Source organism: Chenopodium album, chromosome 26 (genome assembly GCF_948465745.1).
Source record: "Chenopodium album chromosome 26, dcCheAlbu1.1, whole genome shotgun sequence".
Taxonomy (NCBI): domain Eukaryota; kingdom Viridiplantae; phylum Streptophyta; class Magnoliopsida; order Caryophyllales; family Amaranthaceae; genus Chenopodium; species Chenopodium album.
Genome location: NC_137859.1, coordinates 6903142 through 6922962, shown reverse-complemented (window position 1 = coordinate 6922962; position 19821 = coordinate 6903142). Strand labels below are relative to the sequence as shown.

General features: G+C 36.1%; 1 protein-coding gene across 1 annotated transcript; it reads right to left on the bottom strand.

Annotated features, from left to right (window-relative positions):
• Positions 1-1195: 1195 nt before the first annotated feature.
• LOC145617432 (uncharacterized) lies at positions 1196-19807 on the bottom strand. The gene is made up of 25 exons (XM_081672132.1): positions 19424-19807; positions 17817-18201; positions 17031-17147; positions 16860-16942; positions 16177-16323; positions 15883-16031; positions 15664-15794; positions 15449-15571; positions 15269-15342; positions 14370-14954; positions 14111-14222; positions 12869-13006; positions 12245-12571; positions 10675-10948; positions 9302-10545; positions 8338-8740; positions 7333-8261; positions 7173-7238; positions 6962-7087; positions 6541-6785; positions 5207-6453; positions 2765-2849; positions 2377-2598; positions 1715-1868; positions 1196-1582 (listed from the first exon to the last, which is right to left on the bottom strand). The coding sequence occupies exons 1-22, from the start codon at positions 19564-19566 to the stop codon at positions 2779-2781; spliced, it is 7119 nt and encodes a 2372-aa protein (XP_081528258.1). The 5' UTR covers positions 19567-19807; the 3' UTR covers positions 1196-1582; positions 1715-1868; positions 2377-2598; positions 2765-2778.
• Between the last annotated feature and the right edge of the window lie 14 nt (positions 19808-19821).

Genomic DNA, 19821 nt, shown 5'->3' with positions numbered 1-19821 from the left:
TACATTTCATAAAAATTCAAACAATTAATTAATGGTCCGACTAATGCAAAGCACTAATTAATCATGTAATTGCCAGCCATATAAACCTACTTAACATAGAAATACTATGATTAGTAACTTGACCAAAAAAGGATATATGGCTGAAAAGAATAATGTTGAGGAGAGAGAAAATGAAGCTTATAATTCATTTCTTCAATCATAACTTCTGTTGAGCGTCAGAAAGCAACCTTTCACTTGCTCCGCCAACTACATTGCAATCATTTATGTACCAATCACAATTCAGAAAGAAATCAACCTGCATTAAGATAAAATAATCAGTATGATTAATAATTTATGTGATCCAAATCAATATGTCATCCTATTAGCAATTGGTAGCTCAATTGTGCAGCTGCACAAAATCTGTAGTCACTACATCCCAAAGTTACAGATTTTCGATCCGAAAATCGTACACCTTATTCAGAAATTAAATAAAACAAGGGTATATTCACAACTGGCGAGCCAGTCGATGTATCGATATAACAGGGTACTGAAGATGGTGACAAGATAACAGATCTAGAAATAAGTTAAGATTACATGTACAGCTGAGCATGAATGCAGTTTCAGTTTCTCTGACATGTTACAACTAGTATTATCATTGGAAGTAACATCACAATCATGTACTAATAATGAAAAAGTTCAAAAAAACCAACTTGAAGGCCAAGGACATTTTAGAGGTAGGACATCTTAGAGGTCAATAGGATACATATACTCGAAAGCTGAGAACCGATGTACGAGGAGCAGGAAGAACACTGGAGGTAACACCAAAGATGGAATTATCATCTAAAACGGAAAAACAACTGATGAATACAATGTAAAAGTTCATTTCTTGATTCCTGAATCATGTAAACCTATACGGATAATAAATTCAGCAAATAATACAGCAAAATTATTTCCCCTCTTATTTTTTTTTTTACACTTGACAAGATTAATGAATAATATTACCAGAAATGGTCTAATATTACAAGTCCATAGCACAGAATTCAATATCAGCTTCTGAAATAGCTTTAGCAGTATAAAAAATGATCTTCATTGAAATTTTTTGAAGATATCAACCATGATTTCGAACTACTAATATAGAAGCAAAAAATCATCTAAAGTCATAACAACCCTGTACAACAGTATGGTCCTACGAGGTAAAACTCATAGCCACTGCGGCCAGAGAAGATGTATTGGCATTATGATGTTAAGAGTATTCAAGTAGCTTGATAACACAACAATCAGTGAGATTCACAAAAAGAATTTACTATATACCTATGTGAGACAGGATCTTTATCGTGTTCTACACAACATTTCCAACTATACAGTATTCACAGAAAAAATTGGCTCTGTAGTAAAATGCATGAGCTGAGCTATATCTGTTCACCTATGAAATACCAGTTTTTTGGTATAATCACAGCTATGTCGACAGTGAAGTGGGATCTTTAACAGCAAGAATAAAGTAAGCATCCTAGCCATTTGCATCACTCTCTGGCATAATATATACGAGCAAAACAAGGGCAGACTTAACGTATGTATGTACTTCACTGGTCCAGAGGATTTGAGGCTGTTACCGAAAAACAAAAGAAAGGTGTTAGCCAAGAGCCAGCTTATCAAATGAGTAGTTAGCTCAAAGCAATGATACCAAAAAAAGGTGGAGAAAAGGAAGATTAAACAAAGAAAAATAAAAGAAACATACTTGAACTTTATCATGCTTTGATTTGCCAATAATACACCAGAACAAGATGATTTTACAGCATAATAATTCATCTTGTGAGGGGATTGGTTCCTCGGGTCCTTGAGACATGTGGAGAGGGTGCCAAATGTGCACATCTTCAACTCAAACAGCCAAACTTCAAGAAATAGACAATATATAAGCAAAATTGTGCAGGAAAACCCACTCACGGAAACAACAAAGAGAACAAATAAAGTACAGAGTATCCTAGATAAGAACTATGATAAGCTATGGAAGCACAATTGCATTAACATACATTCATCAGCAACAGAGACATGAAAAATATAAGAAATTATAACTAGCATAAAGGATCACAGTTTGCAAACATGAACATCTACTTCACTGAAGAAAAGAAAATACAAAGAGTGCAAAAAATGGATTAAGTTAACGCAAGGGACTAGGGAAAAAACAGAAACAGAATTGAAAGATTTTTTTTCGGCAGAATCAAAAGATCCTGTAAATATAAAAAAAAAACCCTCAAAATTACACTGGTATAAAAGCTCTTGAAGATCAAGGGCTTCAAGGCTGGCAAAAGCATCACTAATGTACTTCTTAAGAATATATACAGTACCTATTAAGTATATATATACAGTATGGTAACTCAAAATATAAGCTGACCGGTATACCTTTTATGAAGGCCATACATTCTGCATCGATGGTGTACCAACCAACAATCAGTTCTGCATGGTAGAACTGTAGAAGTTTATCGAATTACATGATACTTAGACCGGGAAAACTTGAACCCTACTTGCTTTGCAGCATATTGTTCTGTTACTGACTTACTGTTAGCAAATCACATCATTTATTCGAGTAATAGATAGCCATTATACAGTAACTGGATCCCATTCCTGGAAAATCAAAACAAGCTCAAGTTATTAGAATTTGAAAAACATGTATTGACGTAAATCATACAGCAAATTTAGCAAAATTTCCCCTCAGAGGGCAGCATAAATGTGCAAGCACAGGGAAATCAATCACAAACGTAGTCTTCCTCCGATGGATTAAGAAAATTACCATATAATACGACATTATCTCTTTTTACTGGAGCTAAGGGATTCCACATTCTTGTCTTTCTTCTGTCTCTGTTCAGCTTGCAGGCCTACCAATGAAACAGTCAAAAACACAAACTTGAAAATCCATCCTTACTGACAGAGTGGGGCATCATTTGCCTTCACAAAGAGCCAGATAACAATCAAATAGAGGAACTCACATCTTAAAAACTGAAGTTATGAGAAACAGAAACACCCCACTGAATTTAAAATGCCCTTATTTTTCTTACCATTATTATGGTATCAGTAAAATTTAATGATCATCATTCATAGAGGAATTATGAAAGGCGTGTATATACAGATTATCAGGAGACTTTCACCTGATCTTGCACCTTAAGCTACAAGATAAGCCATCTATCAACCAGATCAGACTCCCCTGTTCATCCTTTGTAGTGCTATTTACGTATATGAAGAAAGCAAAGGAAACTCATTGATGAGTGTCATTTATGACACTATTTCCTAGCCTTAATCCTAATATTTTAGGGTAGTCTCTGACTCTCTGCAGCATTTGAGTCATATATAATGAAGAATAGCAACGACCGTCTTTTCATGGTAGTGGCTAATTATGAAGAGAAGCTGAAAGGAATTAGTGTCCGTCTGGATATCCAAAATAGCAAAGAAACTTGCTAGCAGTGGCTCAAAGGAGGGCTTCAAATTACAAAAAAATTAGCTGCTACATAATATTTGGGAGTTTTGAGAATAATTTATGAAAATGTACAGATGTTTGGAAGAGTTATTTACTAAGGAGGAGATCCAATCATATATAAAAAGATATGTCAAAACATAGATTCTCCCAAATTCTATCTAACTATTATCTCTTTGATATTTTTTGGGATTTTACTTGGGGAATCATTCTATCTTAACCCTATAAATCTCCATGGACATTCAGCGTTAAAAGAAACTATCATTGGCCATTCTCCTTACTTCTAAATCGCTTACTCATGTTCTCGTCCAGAAAAAACAACCTAGAGGAACTCGCTTTTTCTAGTTTGGAATTGACAATGTGTTTCCCTAAAAGATTTGCTTCTCTACTTTGTAACATCAATGAGTAGTTCTTTTTTGCTCAGGGGTGATTAGATAGAAGCCATGTAATCAGTGTTTGAGACAATGATTCCGTATTATTCGTTATTTCTATTAACTTATTTTGAGTATTCATGAAATACTTGTTTTATCTTATGAATGATTTCTGGCAGCCAACAATTATTTGAGTCGAATTTCATACTCCCTCCGTGTTTAAACAAATGAAACGTTTTGACCTTTTGCACTATTCATCTAATTCACTTTGACTAATGTTTGTGATTTATACATAGGAATAAATATAGTCATGTAGGTATTTGTTGGAATCGTCTCAATGAATAATTTACTGATTACTGTTATAATTTTTACTTATTGATAATTTAAGATATTTTTAGTCAAAATTTTGCATTGGCATACTTGCACAAGGGAAGTGTTTCATTTATTTAATGGAGGGAGTACCTATTAAGGAGTCTAAGTTCGTAATTGCTCATCCAATGGGTATATGTTCTATTATAAATTGTTCATATATTGCTATGCTAGTGTAACTTGTTAAATTAGTTCTTTAACTCCCTCACCTTACCCCCCCCCCCCACCAAAAAAAAAAAAGGAATAAAAAAAGTGTGCTACATATTGTGTGGAACATTATTTGCTAGTTTCCTATTCTTAGATTCGCTCTCTTTGTTAGAGTGGATTAAATTTTGTGGGCACTTTGACAACAATCCACTCAGTTGCAAGTCATGCAACAAATAATAGCAACATGAAAATGGGCAAATCAGGGATATAAAGCATATAAGCTAATATAGCTCATTTCTTAAGCATGACATAAGATTAGAAGGTACTTCCAATAACATTACAACAAAATTTCCTTAAAATTCATAAATCATGAAAGGCAAAAACTCCTACCAGCATTAAAATTAGGTTTCTTACATATAAAGACAAGGTTAATCATTATATCTCTTCATAATCTTGAAATTAGGATGATTTATTTTACATGGTGAAAAGAAGATAACAAAACAGTCAGATGTTTCATTATACTACATTTGAAAATGATTCCCATTTTGGGCCATTTCAAATGTTCATAACATGTAACCTTACTCAATGGTTGCCATATCCCTTTTTCTATGCTCGTATCCTACCCCCCCCCCCCCCCCAACACACACACACACACACACACACACACACATGTCCATTCAATTTTACATTATCAACATTTTTCTTACACCCACCCATCTTTTAACACTCTATTTTATTATATCACCTATTTCTTACACTCACTACCATTTTACACAATCTCTCACCTTTGTCTTAATATTTGTGCAAACAGTAAATGTTAAGGTCAATGTGAAACAGAGGTAGTAGGATCTACAACATTATTGGAAGACATTTGTACCTCTTTGTTGCTTGGTCGACTTAGAAACACCACCTGTTGATGATGGAGAACGAGGCCTTTTGTGGGCCAAGGTTCTGGCTGAGGTTTCAGGTTTCTTAGATGGTAAAAGGGCTGAGGAAAGAAGGGCATCCACAGCCTCTCGCTGTTGCTTTCTATTACAAATCATGTCCTTTGGCCTCTCAATCTCAGCAGGTCTCCCATCCTCATCCACGCCTTTACTTCGTGCCTTGCTGTTAACATGTGATCTTAGACCTCCTTTATCTTCCTGGTGTTTAGAATGCCGTACAACAGGGTCCTGGTTTTTAGAATTTTCTACAGGGTCCTGTTTTTTAGAATGTTGTGCGGAGTCCTGATTTTTAGAATGTCGTACAGGGTTTTCAACTCCTTTTGACCCCAGTGTATCAGAGATTTTCTTAAGACCACTATTTTCACGCTCAAGCTGCTGTACATCCCTTGTATATTTACCTTTTTTCCCCCTCGTATGAGCATAGTCACTTGACCCCGGTGGATTTGTGATTTTATCATGGATTATTTTTTCTTGGTCAGGTAGGTTGACACTCCTAACGTTTTTTCTCACACTCTGATGAATATCCTGCTGCTCAGCCTGCTTCTTACATTTCTCAGTAGTATCCTCTTTAGTTCTGGCAGTTTCAAGGCCCTCACTCGCAGAAGATTTCTTATGCTTATGCTTCATGTCCTTGTTCTTACTCTTCCTTCTAAAATTTTCATGACTACTTCCAATTTGCAAGCCATGCTGGCTTTTCTTAACTTCTTCACTAAGCTTGCCACAATAATCATCTGAGCATATGGTGTTGGTGGTTGTACCCAATATGTTCTCACATATGGACTTGTAAGGTCTTTTTAAAGATATAATCAAATTCCGCTCCCTAGCATCCTTCATAAGAGCAGCCCAATCACGATTTTTCTTCAATGTCCTCTCATTGCCCAAAATCCACAGAGAAAGCCTTGCTCTTGTGAGAGCAACATTCATTCGCCTAATATCAGCAACAAACCCAATACTGCTAGAGTTCATTTTGGAAGCCGTAGAATATGTATCCGAAGATCTAACTGTTGAAAGAATGAGTATGTCAACCTCCCGACCTTGAAAACCATCAATAGTATTAAATTCCATTTCTGAAGAAACAGACGATCCAAATACTCTGGAAAATCTTGAGCGTAAAAGGGAAAGTTGGCTCTTGTATGGAGTGATAATACCAATTCTTTCACCAACGAACTCTGAAGAATGCCTGAACAAAGCAAATAAAAATACATCAGCAATTTTAAGTAATGTGGACAGGCATCACAAAATAATAACTAAGAAGCACCACCGATACCTTTTCTGAAAAAACTTCACTATTTCAATGGCAGCATCTGCCTCACCCTCATTACATAGTGATGAAGACCCAGCATTTCTTCCATAGGACTCCTGACCATCACTGACATCATAGAAGACATAAGGTCCAAGACCAGGAGTCTTGTGAAAAGGTGCAGCTTTACTTGATGACAGAACACCATCCAGCAACTTGCCATCATAAAAATGCAAGGAAGGAAAACGACTTATCTCAGGATGCATTCGGTACTGCATATAAGAAACACCAATATTGCTCAGCAACCACATGAGAAACTGAACATTTTGACATAAGTAAGAATCAGTTTGGAGAGGGATAATTGAAAACAATTTCCCAGAAGGCTATTTATTTCTATCAACAAATGAAAAAAAAAATAACAATCAGTAAGCAGTTGGGTTCAAGTTACTTGTTCAGTGAGCATAATGACTGGATAACCAGCCCTCTGTAAACGCTCAAACATGCTGCATTCGTACAAATATCTGCTGGCAACATTAGAAAGGACTGTCGCAGGAAGTTGCTTTGGGTCACCAACCTACACAAATTGTTAATATGTAAACATCAATATAAGATTTAATCTTACTCAGAACAAATAGGCCAACAGAGTCTTTATTACTCACCATGATGCATTTTGTACCACTTGATTTTAAAAGCTGAAGAGGTATCAGAGTGGCTGGTTCCAAAGCCTACAGTAACAGAAGAATATCAAAGCTGCGAAGACATCAGAAATAATTCAGGGTGGGGGCAAAAGTTCAACACAACAACTACCCTAATACAAACCTGTGCTGCTTCATCAATGACGACAGCGTCAAACAAGTTATGTTCAGACAGGTTAGCAATTTTACTATTAGACATGGACTCAAAGCATGCCGAATATAGATCTCCACCACACCCACTCAATGTTGTTACCACTATTTCAGCTTCCCTTAATATTGACCTCCTTAATTTATTCCTTAACACTCTAATTTCTTCACTAGTCTTCTTTTCCCGGGCTTGTATTGCTGCAAGCCTCATGTAAATCTCCTTTTTCTGATTATAAAGGCTTCGCAACCTAGCCTCCAGCTCTGAATTCGACATTTTCTTTCCATTATCAACTTCAAGATGTTCATCCGCAGAAGCACCATTTTTGTCTGTACTTTCATCTTTCAAATTAGCCCGTTTAGATTCATAAAATTTTATGCGGTCTACTGTCTTTTCTAGACTCTCACGTAGAGTTGTCGAAGATTCTACAATCAACTCATCCTTTCCATCTCCCACAGCCATCTTTTCTTCAGCAAGACGATGTTCTACTAGTGTATCAATGAAAAATGGTAATGAATTTGGATGTATTGTTTTTGCATTGCCAACACGTACAAGGTATGGTTTGTACATGTTTCCATCAGCACCATACAGACCTTCACCAGCTAACCTTGAAACTAATTCATCCACTGCAGCATTAGACTGAGCACAAACAAGCACCCTCTTTCTCCCAGAGGCCCTTGGCAATTTCACATCATTCCCAGCATTATCATTCAGTTGTCTAGCCAAGGCAGCATCCTGCCATGCCCTTGCAATAGCAGCAGACTCGCTAATACTTTTCCGGAAATTGTTGAATGGAGTGGAGTTGTGTTTCAAATTGTTACCATATTGTTTGTCAATAGTTTTTGACTGTAATGATACTGCAAGCAATGCACTGATAAGAGCCACAATCGTCCGTGTCTTCCCAGTACCTGTATATAAAGACCATCACATAACAGGAAGTAATTCAATATATTGCTAACTAATGTTACATAGAAAGCCACAAACCTGGAGGACCCTGAACAAGAGACAAATCGAAATCATTTCTAGAATCAGGGATTTCTAAAACTGCACTGATTGCTTGAATCTGACTCCCATTGAAGGTTGACTTGAGCACTTGCTGCATTGGTCGCGACAGCTTGCTCAAATCTACCTTTCTATTCTGAGTAAAGGCATGAGAATGATCAGCAGGTTTCAAGATAACTGGAAGGGCAGGGATAACCTCAATTGAAGAAAGTGCTTGAAATTCTCGAAGTTGAGGTGTAATACTCATAATACGATTCAGATACCATTTGCTCCTCTCAAGAAGCTGCTTTCTGGCTCGATTTAAGCGTGAACATCCACTTAAAACATAAAATCTTATGAGAAGCATATTTAGCCTTCTTTTATTGTCTTTCTCACGTCTCTCCACCTAAAACACACAAAAGCAGAATTACATAGAGTAGAGAAGCAACAATTGAGATAAATTGAAACTGACAAACAGTGCAATTAATGAGCATAAAAGAAAAAAAAGTTTTCCGCAAGAATTCAAGGAACCTTTTTGCTATTCGTATTTTAAAGGAATGTCTATTGCTCTTTGGTCCCTAAGTTCAAGGAATGCACTATCCCTGCTTTTTCAGTCCCACAATATACTACTCCATACTTTTTTTTTTTCATTAAAAACCTCTAGTATACCTCCAAGCGTCTAATACTTGCATCAAAAAAAAAAAAAAAAAAAAAAAAAAAAAAAAAAAAAAAAAACCTAATTTCAAGGAAAATAAGATTTAATAACCTCTATTATACCTCTAACAGTCTAATACTTGCATCCTTTAAAAAAAAGGATACAAAAGTTGCAAATATTATTAATACTTGTGCATAAGCACAGGGTACACTCCACTAAACATTGTAGGAATGAAACATAAAAAAAGACCAAAGAGTATTTAAGCAGGAATCAACTAGGAGGGATGAAGAGGAATAGATTATTAGTTCATACCTTTCCTACCAAGTATACATTATGAGGAGAATTTTTTATGGGTTGTTTAGTGAGTAAAACTAAGTCATTCTCAGCACAACTGCTAGATGCAGAAGAACCAAGCTCGTCATGGACGCATCGAACAAGATGGAAGTCATCAACTCTTTCTACTGAAACCACAGATAAACTGCCACAAGATATTTCTTCTAATAAAGACACCTCTTGGAAAGAGCTGCGTAATTGTGCTTTAAACTCTTCCAAGATCAAGGGCCGGAAAATGTCCACATATTGCTGAGGTGACTCAAAACATACTGGAACCTCCTTTAAACCAAGCGGTGTCTCATTTTTCTCTTGATGATCAGTATCTAATCCAACAGCAGCAAAATAATCCATCTCCAGTATTGCCTTAAACCATTCATCCATTTTTGGAGGCTTCAACCGTCTGGCTGCTGCCTCCATCTTACGCAAATATACAGATCTGCTATCAATAGGACCTGCAAGTTGAATGACTTTACGTTTAGGAAAAGAGGAACCCTGCGTTTTCAAAGATGAATGATTACGTCCGGCAGACTTCAATGCAGATTCTAATGGATCTTCAGTATCACGCACAATTTCCTTTAAAATTGTGTCATTCAAACCAGAAACTGCCTTTTTCTGGAAATTAACCAAATGATTGTTTTTGGCAACTTCAGCAGAGAAGGATCTAGCCGTGGCTTTGTCAAGTGTGATGCCTTCTTTTGGGATACTCTTAGAGACGTCTGTTTCTCCAATCTGCTTGTCTTTTATTTTGGAAAGGGATGTTGATGTCAGGGCTTGTTTTGTCACAGCAGGTTTTTGAGACTTTGGTGCAAGCACAACATCTTTTAGAGCTCTTTCTTCAACCTCTGACAAAATCCTTGCAGGGCCAGATTCAGAATAGCTCTTTTCAATATTGGATTGCATAACTGACTTATCGGCAGAGGGAGCCAAAACATCTCCCTTAGTTGGTTTTATAGCATCACGAACTACAACAGGAGGCTCCAAAATTTCAGTCTCATCATCTGATAATAGAATCACAGGGTCACTATTTCTGCTTCTAGTGGCCACAGTGTCCAAACATTGCACAGAAGACTCAATATCAAAAGATGAACTCTTTTTCCCAGCTGCCAATCTATCTGAAAGTGATTTTGACTTTGGAATGCACTTATCATTATATGAAACTTCATTTGACAATGAAACAGAAAGACGTGATACTTGCTCCTTCAATGAATCCATTGGAACCACATCTGCTCAGCAAACCATTAGACATGAGCCAGCACAAGGAAATAGTGAGCAATTATAAGTAAGACATAGTTAAGTTTTATTAAAAAAAAAATAAAAAAAGAAAAAGGGCCAAACAACAATTCCTAATGCACCTGATGCAATCAACTTTTCAATAACTTTGACAATCGCCTCTGATCTTTCATTGCATAGACTCTTTAGCAAAGCAGGCAAAGAGGCCATAGACAGTTTCCAATATCGAATAACTGCTTCCAGTTCAGACTTTCCCCAATCTACCAGATCATGTAGCCAGCTCATGTCGGATAATCCATTCATCTTCCTTAAATTTTTCCCAAGAAACACCTCAGATGATTGTGTAAGTTCCCCGAACAAAATGGGCAGGATTTCAAGCAAACGGACACAAGACATCTGTAACAAGTCAAAATATGAATTACATTCATCTAACCATACCAGACAAGCATGTACTTTGATGACGCAACAAAGATATTTCAGAACATAGAAAGAAATTAAAAAAAAAAAAAAAAAGGGAAACAAAACAAGATATATTGCCTCACATCACATACAGTCAATTTAAAGACCAAAATAAACCTTACTATCATCTTGCCATTAATTCCAATCTTTCTCTCATTGAAGAGGTTCTAGAAGGAAAATGCAGGTAGTTTGATACTGGATTCCAAGATGCATAGTCGCAACTTTGCTCACTAATAATAAAATAATATGATAAATCAGGGTACAATACACTAAATTGTTGTTTGGAACCATATAGGGCCACTAGTCCATCACATAAAAGCCCATGGTGGACTTGGGTTCATGAAGGGAGGCATGTACATAATCGGCTTGATAGTTAAGAGGCAAAGTGGATAGTTCCAACCACCCAATGAGCCTTCTGGGGTCTCAAAGGGTCCATAACAAGCACCTCGTCCTATTTTCTTTCAAGCCCGAAAAAGCAAAAATTTCTCTAAAATTGAAGTGGATATGGGAGGTGTCCCCAAAGTTAAATGAGTTTGTTTCAATAATAAGGCTATTTCAGAAATCTGTTGTAGCAGTCATCTAAAGCTGCAAGAGATGGTTTCAATCACCACATAACCCAAGTTCCTAATGAAACCTTTGTGAAAGTAGCCAAAACGTGGCTTTATTGACGAGACCTCACGGTTGGCTGACAAGAATAATCAACATTGATGAAAATGACTACATTTCCCCCCCCCCCAACATTCCTCTTATTTTCCGTTTCCCTATTTCTCCTCCATTTGATCAAATTAATTAAATAAAATAATATACTTTTTTATAAAAAATATATATTTTATAAACACAAGCATGCAAACAATGCCCCTCATCACCAACACAATCCACCTAGAAATCTAAGTTTCAATCATTCAAAAATGCATTTGTACAACAAAATGAATGCGACAAAATGCAACCTGCAGTATTTAAAAAAATATCCAGTGCTGTCTATTATTCAATAGTAAGAAGTTTTACACTAGTATGTATTGATATTGCATAGTACCAAAGGAGACATCTAGAGGCATTATCACAGAGAGAAAAAAATAAAAAATAATTAAAAAAAAAAAAAAAAAAAAAAAAAGAAAAAAGGAAAGAGTTTCAAGCTTACATATTCCATTCAACAAATGGAGAAAACCATCTCAAGAACTTTAAAAATAGTGGAATTAAAAAATAAAAAATAAATAACGGGGATTGATAAAGTACCTGTGAGATTCTATAATCCATAAAAGCCTTTCCTTTGTGCAAGCACTTTTTCACAGACGGCCATGCAACTTCAGCAAGCTCGGAGCTGAAGCTCTCCCAAAGTTTCTTATCAACCTTGGATAACTGTTTTCCATCATTCACTTGCAAAGAATTGAGGTTTAATTGCTGCAAGAACCCACCTTGAGATGCGAACTTAAGACTTAGCTCATCAGAAGAATTTCCCACTGAGTGAGCAGCAGGTGAAAACCCTTCTTTAAAAATTTTGCAAAGGACAAAAAAGAAATGATGCAGACTCTGGAAATTGACAAGAACAGAATCCAACTGTACCTGAATAGAGAGAGGAGACTTCCAATGTAAGGAATGGCCATATTCAAATATCTAAATCTCAACTGCTAAAAATTTCCTTATTCACGATAAACTAGAACATTGGAAAAATGTTTATTCTACTATGGTGGTTATGAATTTATGATAGCATCATTGGTGATGTTTTCTCAGGCAAAGCACTACATTATTGGCATCTATAACTGATCGCTCAATAAAAACCTATAACATGACATGAACTCTGAGATTTATGACCTGAACTCTATTATAAAAAAATCAACTAAACCATAGACAAAGTTTTACCAGCTTCAAAGCATGCTTCAAGCCTTGTAAAATTGCAGTCAATGAAGATCCTGAACAACAGAGGAACTGTAAACCAGAAGCAAGGCCACGTGTGTCCGAGACATACTCCAAAGTACGCCTACCAACTTGCCTGACATTCTGCATCAAGCAGCAAGGCCTTCAAAATTCATAGCACTCAAAAACATGTACAGATATATACCTGAGTTTATGTTAAATCAGAAAAATGAAAAATAAAATTAATTTTTTTGTAAGAAACCACCTAATATATTAGACCCTATATAGATAGCCAATTAATACAATTTTATTTTAAGACACACTTTCATGTGTGGTACTATGCAAAACATTATAAGAGCAAAAATCAAGGGAAGCCAGTGACCTGTTCTTAACTCTTTCCCGGGTAGTTCCCAATGTTTGGCACTTTCCATACTTAAAGATATAGAAAACATGGAGGTTTAGGCAATACTAGAGGCATTAAGTTTTAGAGGAGGAATGAGAGAATTAGGGCAAGGTTTAAACAAAATACAGTAAAACAACTAGGCATTAAAGTCTAAAAAATTCAAAATACTCTGTAAGTGAGAAAGGAAAGAAACAACATTAAGAGAAAAGAATAACACTTTCTCGGTCCCAATTTAATTAGGCCATTTGCTTCTTTTAATTCAGTCTCCAAGACATCTTTACTTGCGTTTTATTATAGAAGTCATATAATGCTCATGGATGGGGAAAAAAAAAAAAAAAAAAAAAAAAAAAAAAAAAAAAACAACAACAACAACAACTTATCCAACAAAGCCAAAATGTTAAGATCATATTTGAGACAACTGATGAAGAAAAGTAATCAAGGAGCTTGGAAATATTTACACCAAATCTCAAAAGTTTAAGTTAATAATAGAAGCGTATGAGTTTGTGGTGTGAGCGAGTGTATTAAGCCGCTCAAATGATGTGACAAATTCTTATTGGGCACAATGTTTGAAAAGACGCGCTGAGGCGGGCGTTAGGGGTCATGCACTTTTTGTGGTCTAGGCAAGGCGATTACGATGATATACGCCTCACTTCAATAAGGCGCGCCTTAGGCACAAGGAACTTTGAAACGCCTTGGTGCGCCATGAGCCTTTTATAAATTTACCAAAATCTCGGTGTGAGTGTATTAGGTCGTTCAAAAGATGCAATAATTCTTATTAGGTAATTCACCACAATCTCCTTCAATAAAAAAGCAATAAATTCAACAACGGAAGTTTTGAGAGGTACATCATTAGGGTCTGAAAGCAAAAGGATCAGACTTTCACCCATCTGTGGCTCCCAAGTCCACTGCTTCCGAAGCTCTCCTTGCTCCAGTTGAATTATGAATTGTGCAGCTAACCTATAAGAAACACAATTGCATAAAATTTTCAAAACTACAGATCCAATTAACCTTCCACAAAAAAGAGGCCAGTCAAGAAAGTTTGCACTATCACTTTAAAAACAGTCTTCCGTAAATTGCAGAGAAGAAAGCTTTAAAAGCACCAACCTTCGAAAGGTTCTTATCAAAGGGATACACATTGTTGACACCCTTACTGAATTTTTTGATACATTCCCATCTCCACTGTCATCAGAACCAGAAGGGCATTTCCAACCCAGAAAAGCTGCAACTTCAGCAGCTCCTGATGAAAGCCACGTTTTAACAGGAAGTGACAGCTCAGAGTTATTTTCAGGCTCCACCATGGAAAATCGAGATAAAGCCCACAGTACAGCCTTAGCAACTGATACTGGTAGGATTGAAGGTTGAATGTCAAGCAAAACATCAAACCACAGCATAGGAGCACACATCCATTCAGTGTATTCCTGACAAACAATATTGCTTTGAAAGGTAAATTCATTCCAGCAACAAACATGTTTCTTCCCATCCAGCACAAAGCATGAAGTAGCATCATCAATTTCTTCACTCAGTTCAAAGAAATTGCTACTATCATCTGTTGAAGTCTGGCAGTGCAACAAGGAGGACAATAATGCAGTAGCATCCGATACAATAATCGTTTGTACAAGATCAATGGCAGGTTGGCGCAGAGAAGAATGGAGTGTCAAATCTTTCAAAGATGACACAAGAGAAGGCCCCCTGCATGGAACCAAAATGGCCATTGATGAAGTTCAGAGGAAAGAGGGAGCAAAAAATAAATAAATAAAGAAGAAGAAGAAATATATCCAAATTAATCAAATGCATGTACTGTAGTAAAAGATGGCTATCATAGAATATGGAAACAAAAATGGCATATCAAGATAGCCAAAAGCCCAACAATCAATTTTAAATTTGATGCAAAACAGCGAAAAAAATACCTGAACCAATAATAAATAAAACTGTATGGAGAATCTTAATTGTGCACAACTTGTCACATCACAGAAAATTAATTATGAAGAGAGTATAATTCTTACCACATGTGAGCACACTCAAAAGGTGGGCTAGGTGGGTTCATCTTGTAACCACGATGGACAATAAGAAAAGAAATCTGCAAAGGATATAGAAAACAAACTTATCTACTCAGAAATTACAAGAGCCATAAATTCAACCTACACCAAATTTACACAAACATGATGATCAGGAGGGGAAAAGACCTGGCAAGCCTTTTTCCTCATCAGCATGCTAAAGTTACTACTCCTTGTTACTTGATGCAAGAGAAAGTATAAGAAATGCCTACGTTGCTTTTCGAATTCTCCATCATGCAAAGATTCAAGAGACTGCATAGAGACAAGCCCCATTAATTACTGCTAGCGGGAATTATAGGTGACACTTAGACAGAGGTGAAAGTGATAAATAACCAGTCACATGCCTGCAAAAGTGGCTGGAAAAGATCAAATATTTCTTTATGGGTTTTCTCATTTCGTGTATGAAAACATTGACTAAGTAAAGAGTCACGCATAACACTTGGAGGCAATGATGTTCTCAACCAAAGTTTACAGCCTGAAAAGAATTTAGGAAGAGTCACAAAGTGATGATCACCAATGAAACCAAAAGAAGAGAATACCAACAAAAATCAGTTAAAACATACCCAAAATCTCAAAAAGCAACCTCATGCAATTGACGGCATGAGAAAACTCAGGGGAATCATCGCTGATGTGATCCAGTACAAAATTGAGAAAAACAGGATATGGTTCCAATATACCATCTTCTAGTGCAGGAGGTTCCAAAAAAGAAAGCCTTCAACAAATCAGTATGAGGACATAATTAGCTGGGTACAAGAAGTGAAGTCTCATGCTTTCAAAATACCAATGGTGCAGAGCCACATTAATTACATCTAAAAGTTCGATCATCCACATTAATTGAAGGCCAGACAGATACATACAATGCTTTGAGTCCCAGCCATATAGTAATATGATCCATCTGCACTCTTGGCCTTGAATTTTCAGAACTTGGCTGCATCGCATCACCAGTAAGAAAGCCAATGCATCTCTTAAGAAAAGGCTGGAGAGGTTCCAGCTCTGCAGCAGACCTTGCAAGAGAAGATATTGATGTTATGTTCCAATATAAAGAATTGAATTGATTCACTCTGCAACCTTGTTTGGGAAAAACTGTAATGGGAACTTAGGCATGCATGATATTAACCTATGAACATCAGATCTATGAACAGAACTATGATTGGAATTTGGTTCTCATCCCAAATCCTCAATATTTTTCAATTTAGCCCCAGGCCTCAAGACTCTTCAAAATATGCATCAAATAAACTTCTCGTGGCAGTCATTTTGCTAAATAAAAATTAATAAAACAACATCATAATGATTTTAGATCTAACGGTTGCAGCAGATGCCTCACATCTCATGTTATATGGGTATATGTAGACATGTAGTACTACCATCACCAGTGAAACTTGGCACCATATTCAAGTTTCAACCCAAAAATACATAAAATGATAAAGGTCAGCAGTTAGCTTGGGAATCCAGATTTAGCATATTGTACAAAACAATTCCAAAAGAATGCTATAACTAATATCGAAACGTAAAAGAACTTTCAAGTGACAGGGTACAATACCTCAACTTTCCCAAATTACCAGCTAACCGATGGCCAATAGATCGTGATTTTCTGCTTTTGAAAAAAAGTAAAGCGTAGACACCCTAATGACATCCAAATTCAGGGAATTGATATCAATAGCATCAGTATAGGCATACAAGACAAATATATCAGACCTAAAAGTAAGAATACCGGAAAGTGTTGTTGCTTGGCTAGTGCTAATTCATGAGCATCATCAACAGCCTCAATCAATTTTTGGAACTCGTTGGCAATGAACTCGTCATCCAACAATATAGGGAACGTTAAGACCTGCAAATAAAATAAAGATGCAACTATTCAAAAAAAAAAAAAAGATGCAACATCATAACAACACAAAGAAACAACCTCCATATAGATGGGTATATGGTGTATAAGAAATATACATGCTGTATATAATACAGAAATAGCTGGCTATAGCATCATAATTGCATGAAAAACAAAATTATATGTCAAGAAGAGGCCTATAGGGAGAACCAAAAACAGTAATCAAAATTATCAAACAGAACATTACCACAAAAGAAATTAAAAAAGTTCCTTAATGTACTAATGCACTCAGATAGAAAGAATACAAGTATTCACAAGCCATAAGAAGAGCCATGCAAAGGCTGGCAAGCCGGCCCTAATAGGTTTGATATGAGAGGATATTTTCTTAGTGGACTTTATCAGAAACACATTTCTCATCCAAGATAAGAAAGAAAAAATCACATAATAAACAAGTGTGCCTATGTTCACATCTATGAAATGGACGGAACAGATCAACAGAAGGTAAAAGAACTAGAGACATTGTTCTTCCAATGGAACCAAAAATAGAATGCAGATACAAAACATATAGGAGTAATACAGTACATTCAATTAGATTCCTCTAAAAAAAAAACACAAATTGCTGTTTCAAAGTCTTATATGCATGATGATCAATCCAGAAGAGATAACGCAGCATACCTCAAACATTAAACTAACAATCTCAGCATTATCATGATCAAGATGATACCCTCCGTGTGCAAGTCTTGAGTTTGCTTCTTTTATGTGTTCAGAGACTCTTTCTTCGTCAAGGCGCTGCAATATACTAAGTAGGGGAGAAATAAAAGTTGACTCATATTCAGCTTTGTACATCTCTTGGGCTTGGTGGTGCCGAGAGATGCACTCTGTACACCTCCTCATTTCTTGAGATACCCTACCCCATAACATCTTAAGAAGGGAATCATCGCTCTCAACCTTATAGTAATTGAAAAATGTCTCTAGAAAAGGACCCATTATATCCCAATATCCACACCAAGGATGATGCGAACTGGGCAGACAAATCAAGAAATTGTATGCAGATGAAAACCTGAATCAGACAAATAACCAAATTTAAAAGAGATCAGGGCAAGTAGTTTCATGTGTTACGCCCAACTTATATACTAATAAAGGAATATGGAAATACATGGATTAGCATTCTAAGAAAATTTATTCATTCTAGTTTGTCCAGAACTTCTAATTGCATTATACATGCATGAGAGTTAAATAGACAATTTGAGATACTTGCAACTTTTTATTATGTCCGAGAAAAGAAGCCTTTAAACTCAATATATACCGGATAACAAACATAAATAGGGAGGGCAAAGCTGACAACCAATCCAGCAACACCACAGCAACATTTCAGCTATTGAAAATTTCAATACATATTGACATTAGTACCCAAGCAAAATACTTCATAAGTTCAAGAAATCAACCCAAATTCAACTGAACAAATTATCAATAATACTTCCTCCGTAACTCTGTTTTACTAAACTTGCAACACTTGACTGAATTGGATATTTCAAAACAACAATTACCACTTTGTTATTTGACAAATACCACTCGGCCAACTCTTTTCTTCTCCCCTCCTCTCTGTCTTCCATAAGATATACTATTTACATTTAACTTTTTGCATTCTCTCCTCTCTTGCGTTAAACAATGTGCCAACTCTGAGTGTTGTAATTTTAGTAAAACGAAGAAAGTATCTATCTTCCTCTATGCTATTCAGAATCGGCTGCCTCGAACGAACCATACTGAAACAATCAATGTCACACTAAATACAACATTCCTTTTCAAGTATCAATATATCTTTTACACTGATTGATTTCCCTTAACCTACATTACTCACCAAAATTTATGCATGCTCCATTTTTGGAAATTAAAGCTACATACTCCTAAACTCAAAACAAGCAAGCACAATAATGAATACTCCGTACTATACTCCTCCTATCACAAAAACATTGTCACATTGTCTCAATCCCTCGTAAATTTGTGGTTATACAATCATAATAATTAATAATAGAATATTCTTCTCAAATTCTTTCAACCAATCAATTTCTTAAGCATAGGTACACTGGAAAATCTAATCATATACATTTTAAACTTTTTCCGTACATCTTAAAATAGTATCCAAAATGTCAAAACAAGTATCAAACGAAATTTCATCAATTAAATGTGTCGAGTAGCACGAATCACTAAGAAAATTACTACAGTAGCATTCAAAATCCTAAAATACAATCAAATTCATTTTAAAAAAAAAAAAGAAAACGGACCAATTTTCTTTAGCTTGTTGAATACGATTAAGCCGAGAAGAATCGTCACAATTATGATCATCTTCATCCTCTTGTTCCTGGTCTTGTTCAATAGCTCTGCATTGATCGAGAAGTTCATTTCTGCTCTTCAGTATTCTCTCCATTGATTTTACTTTGCGTCGAAGAAGGAGGAGGAGAGAGAAAAGTGTGTATCAATGGCGGCGATTCTAGGTTTCCGACGCCGGCGATGGGAGGAGAGAGAAAGTTTTCCGACGGCGGCGAAAGGGGGATTAAAGCGCGGGGAATGGGGGTTTTGGGGACGAGGGAGAGAGGGAAGTGAGGAGTTTGATTTTCCCCAGAATTTATGGGTTTTTTTTTATTTTTTGTTTTTTTGTTGGGCCAACTTTTTTCCTTGAAAA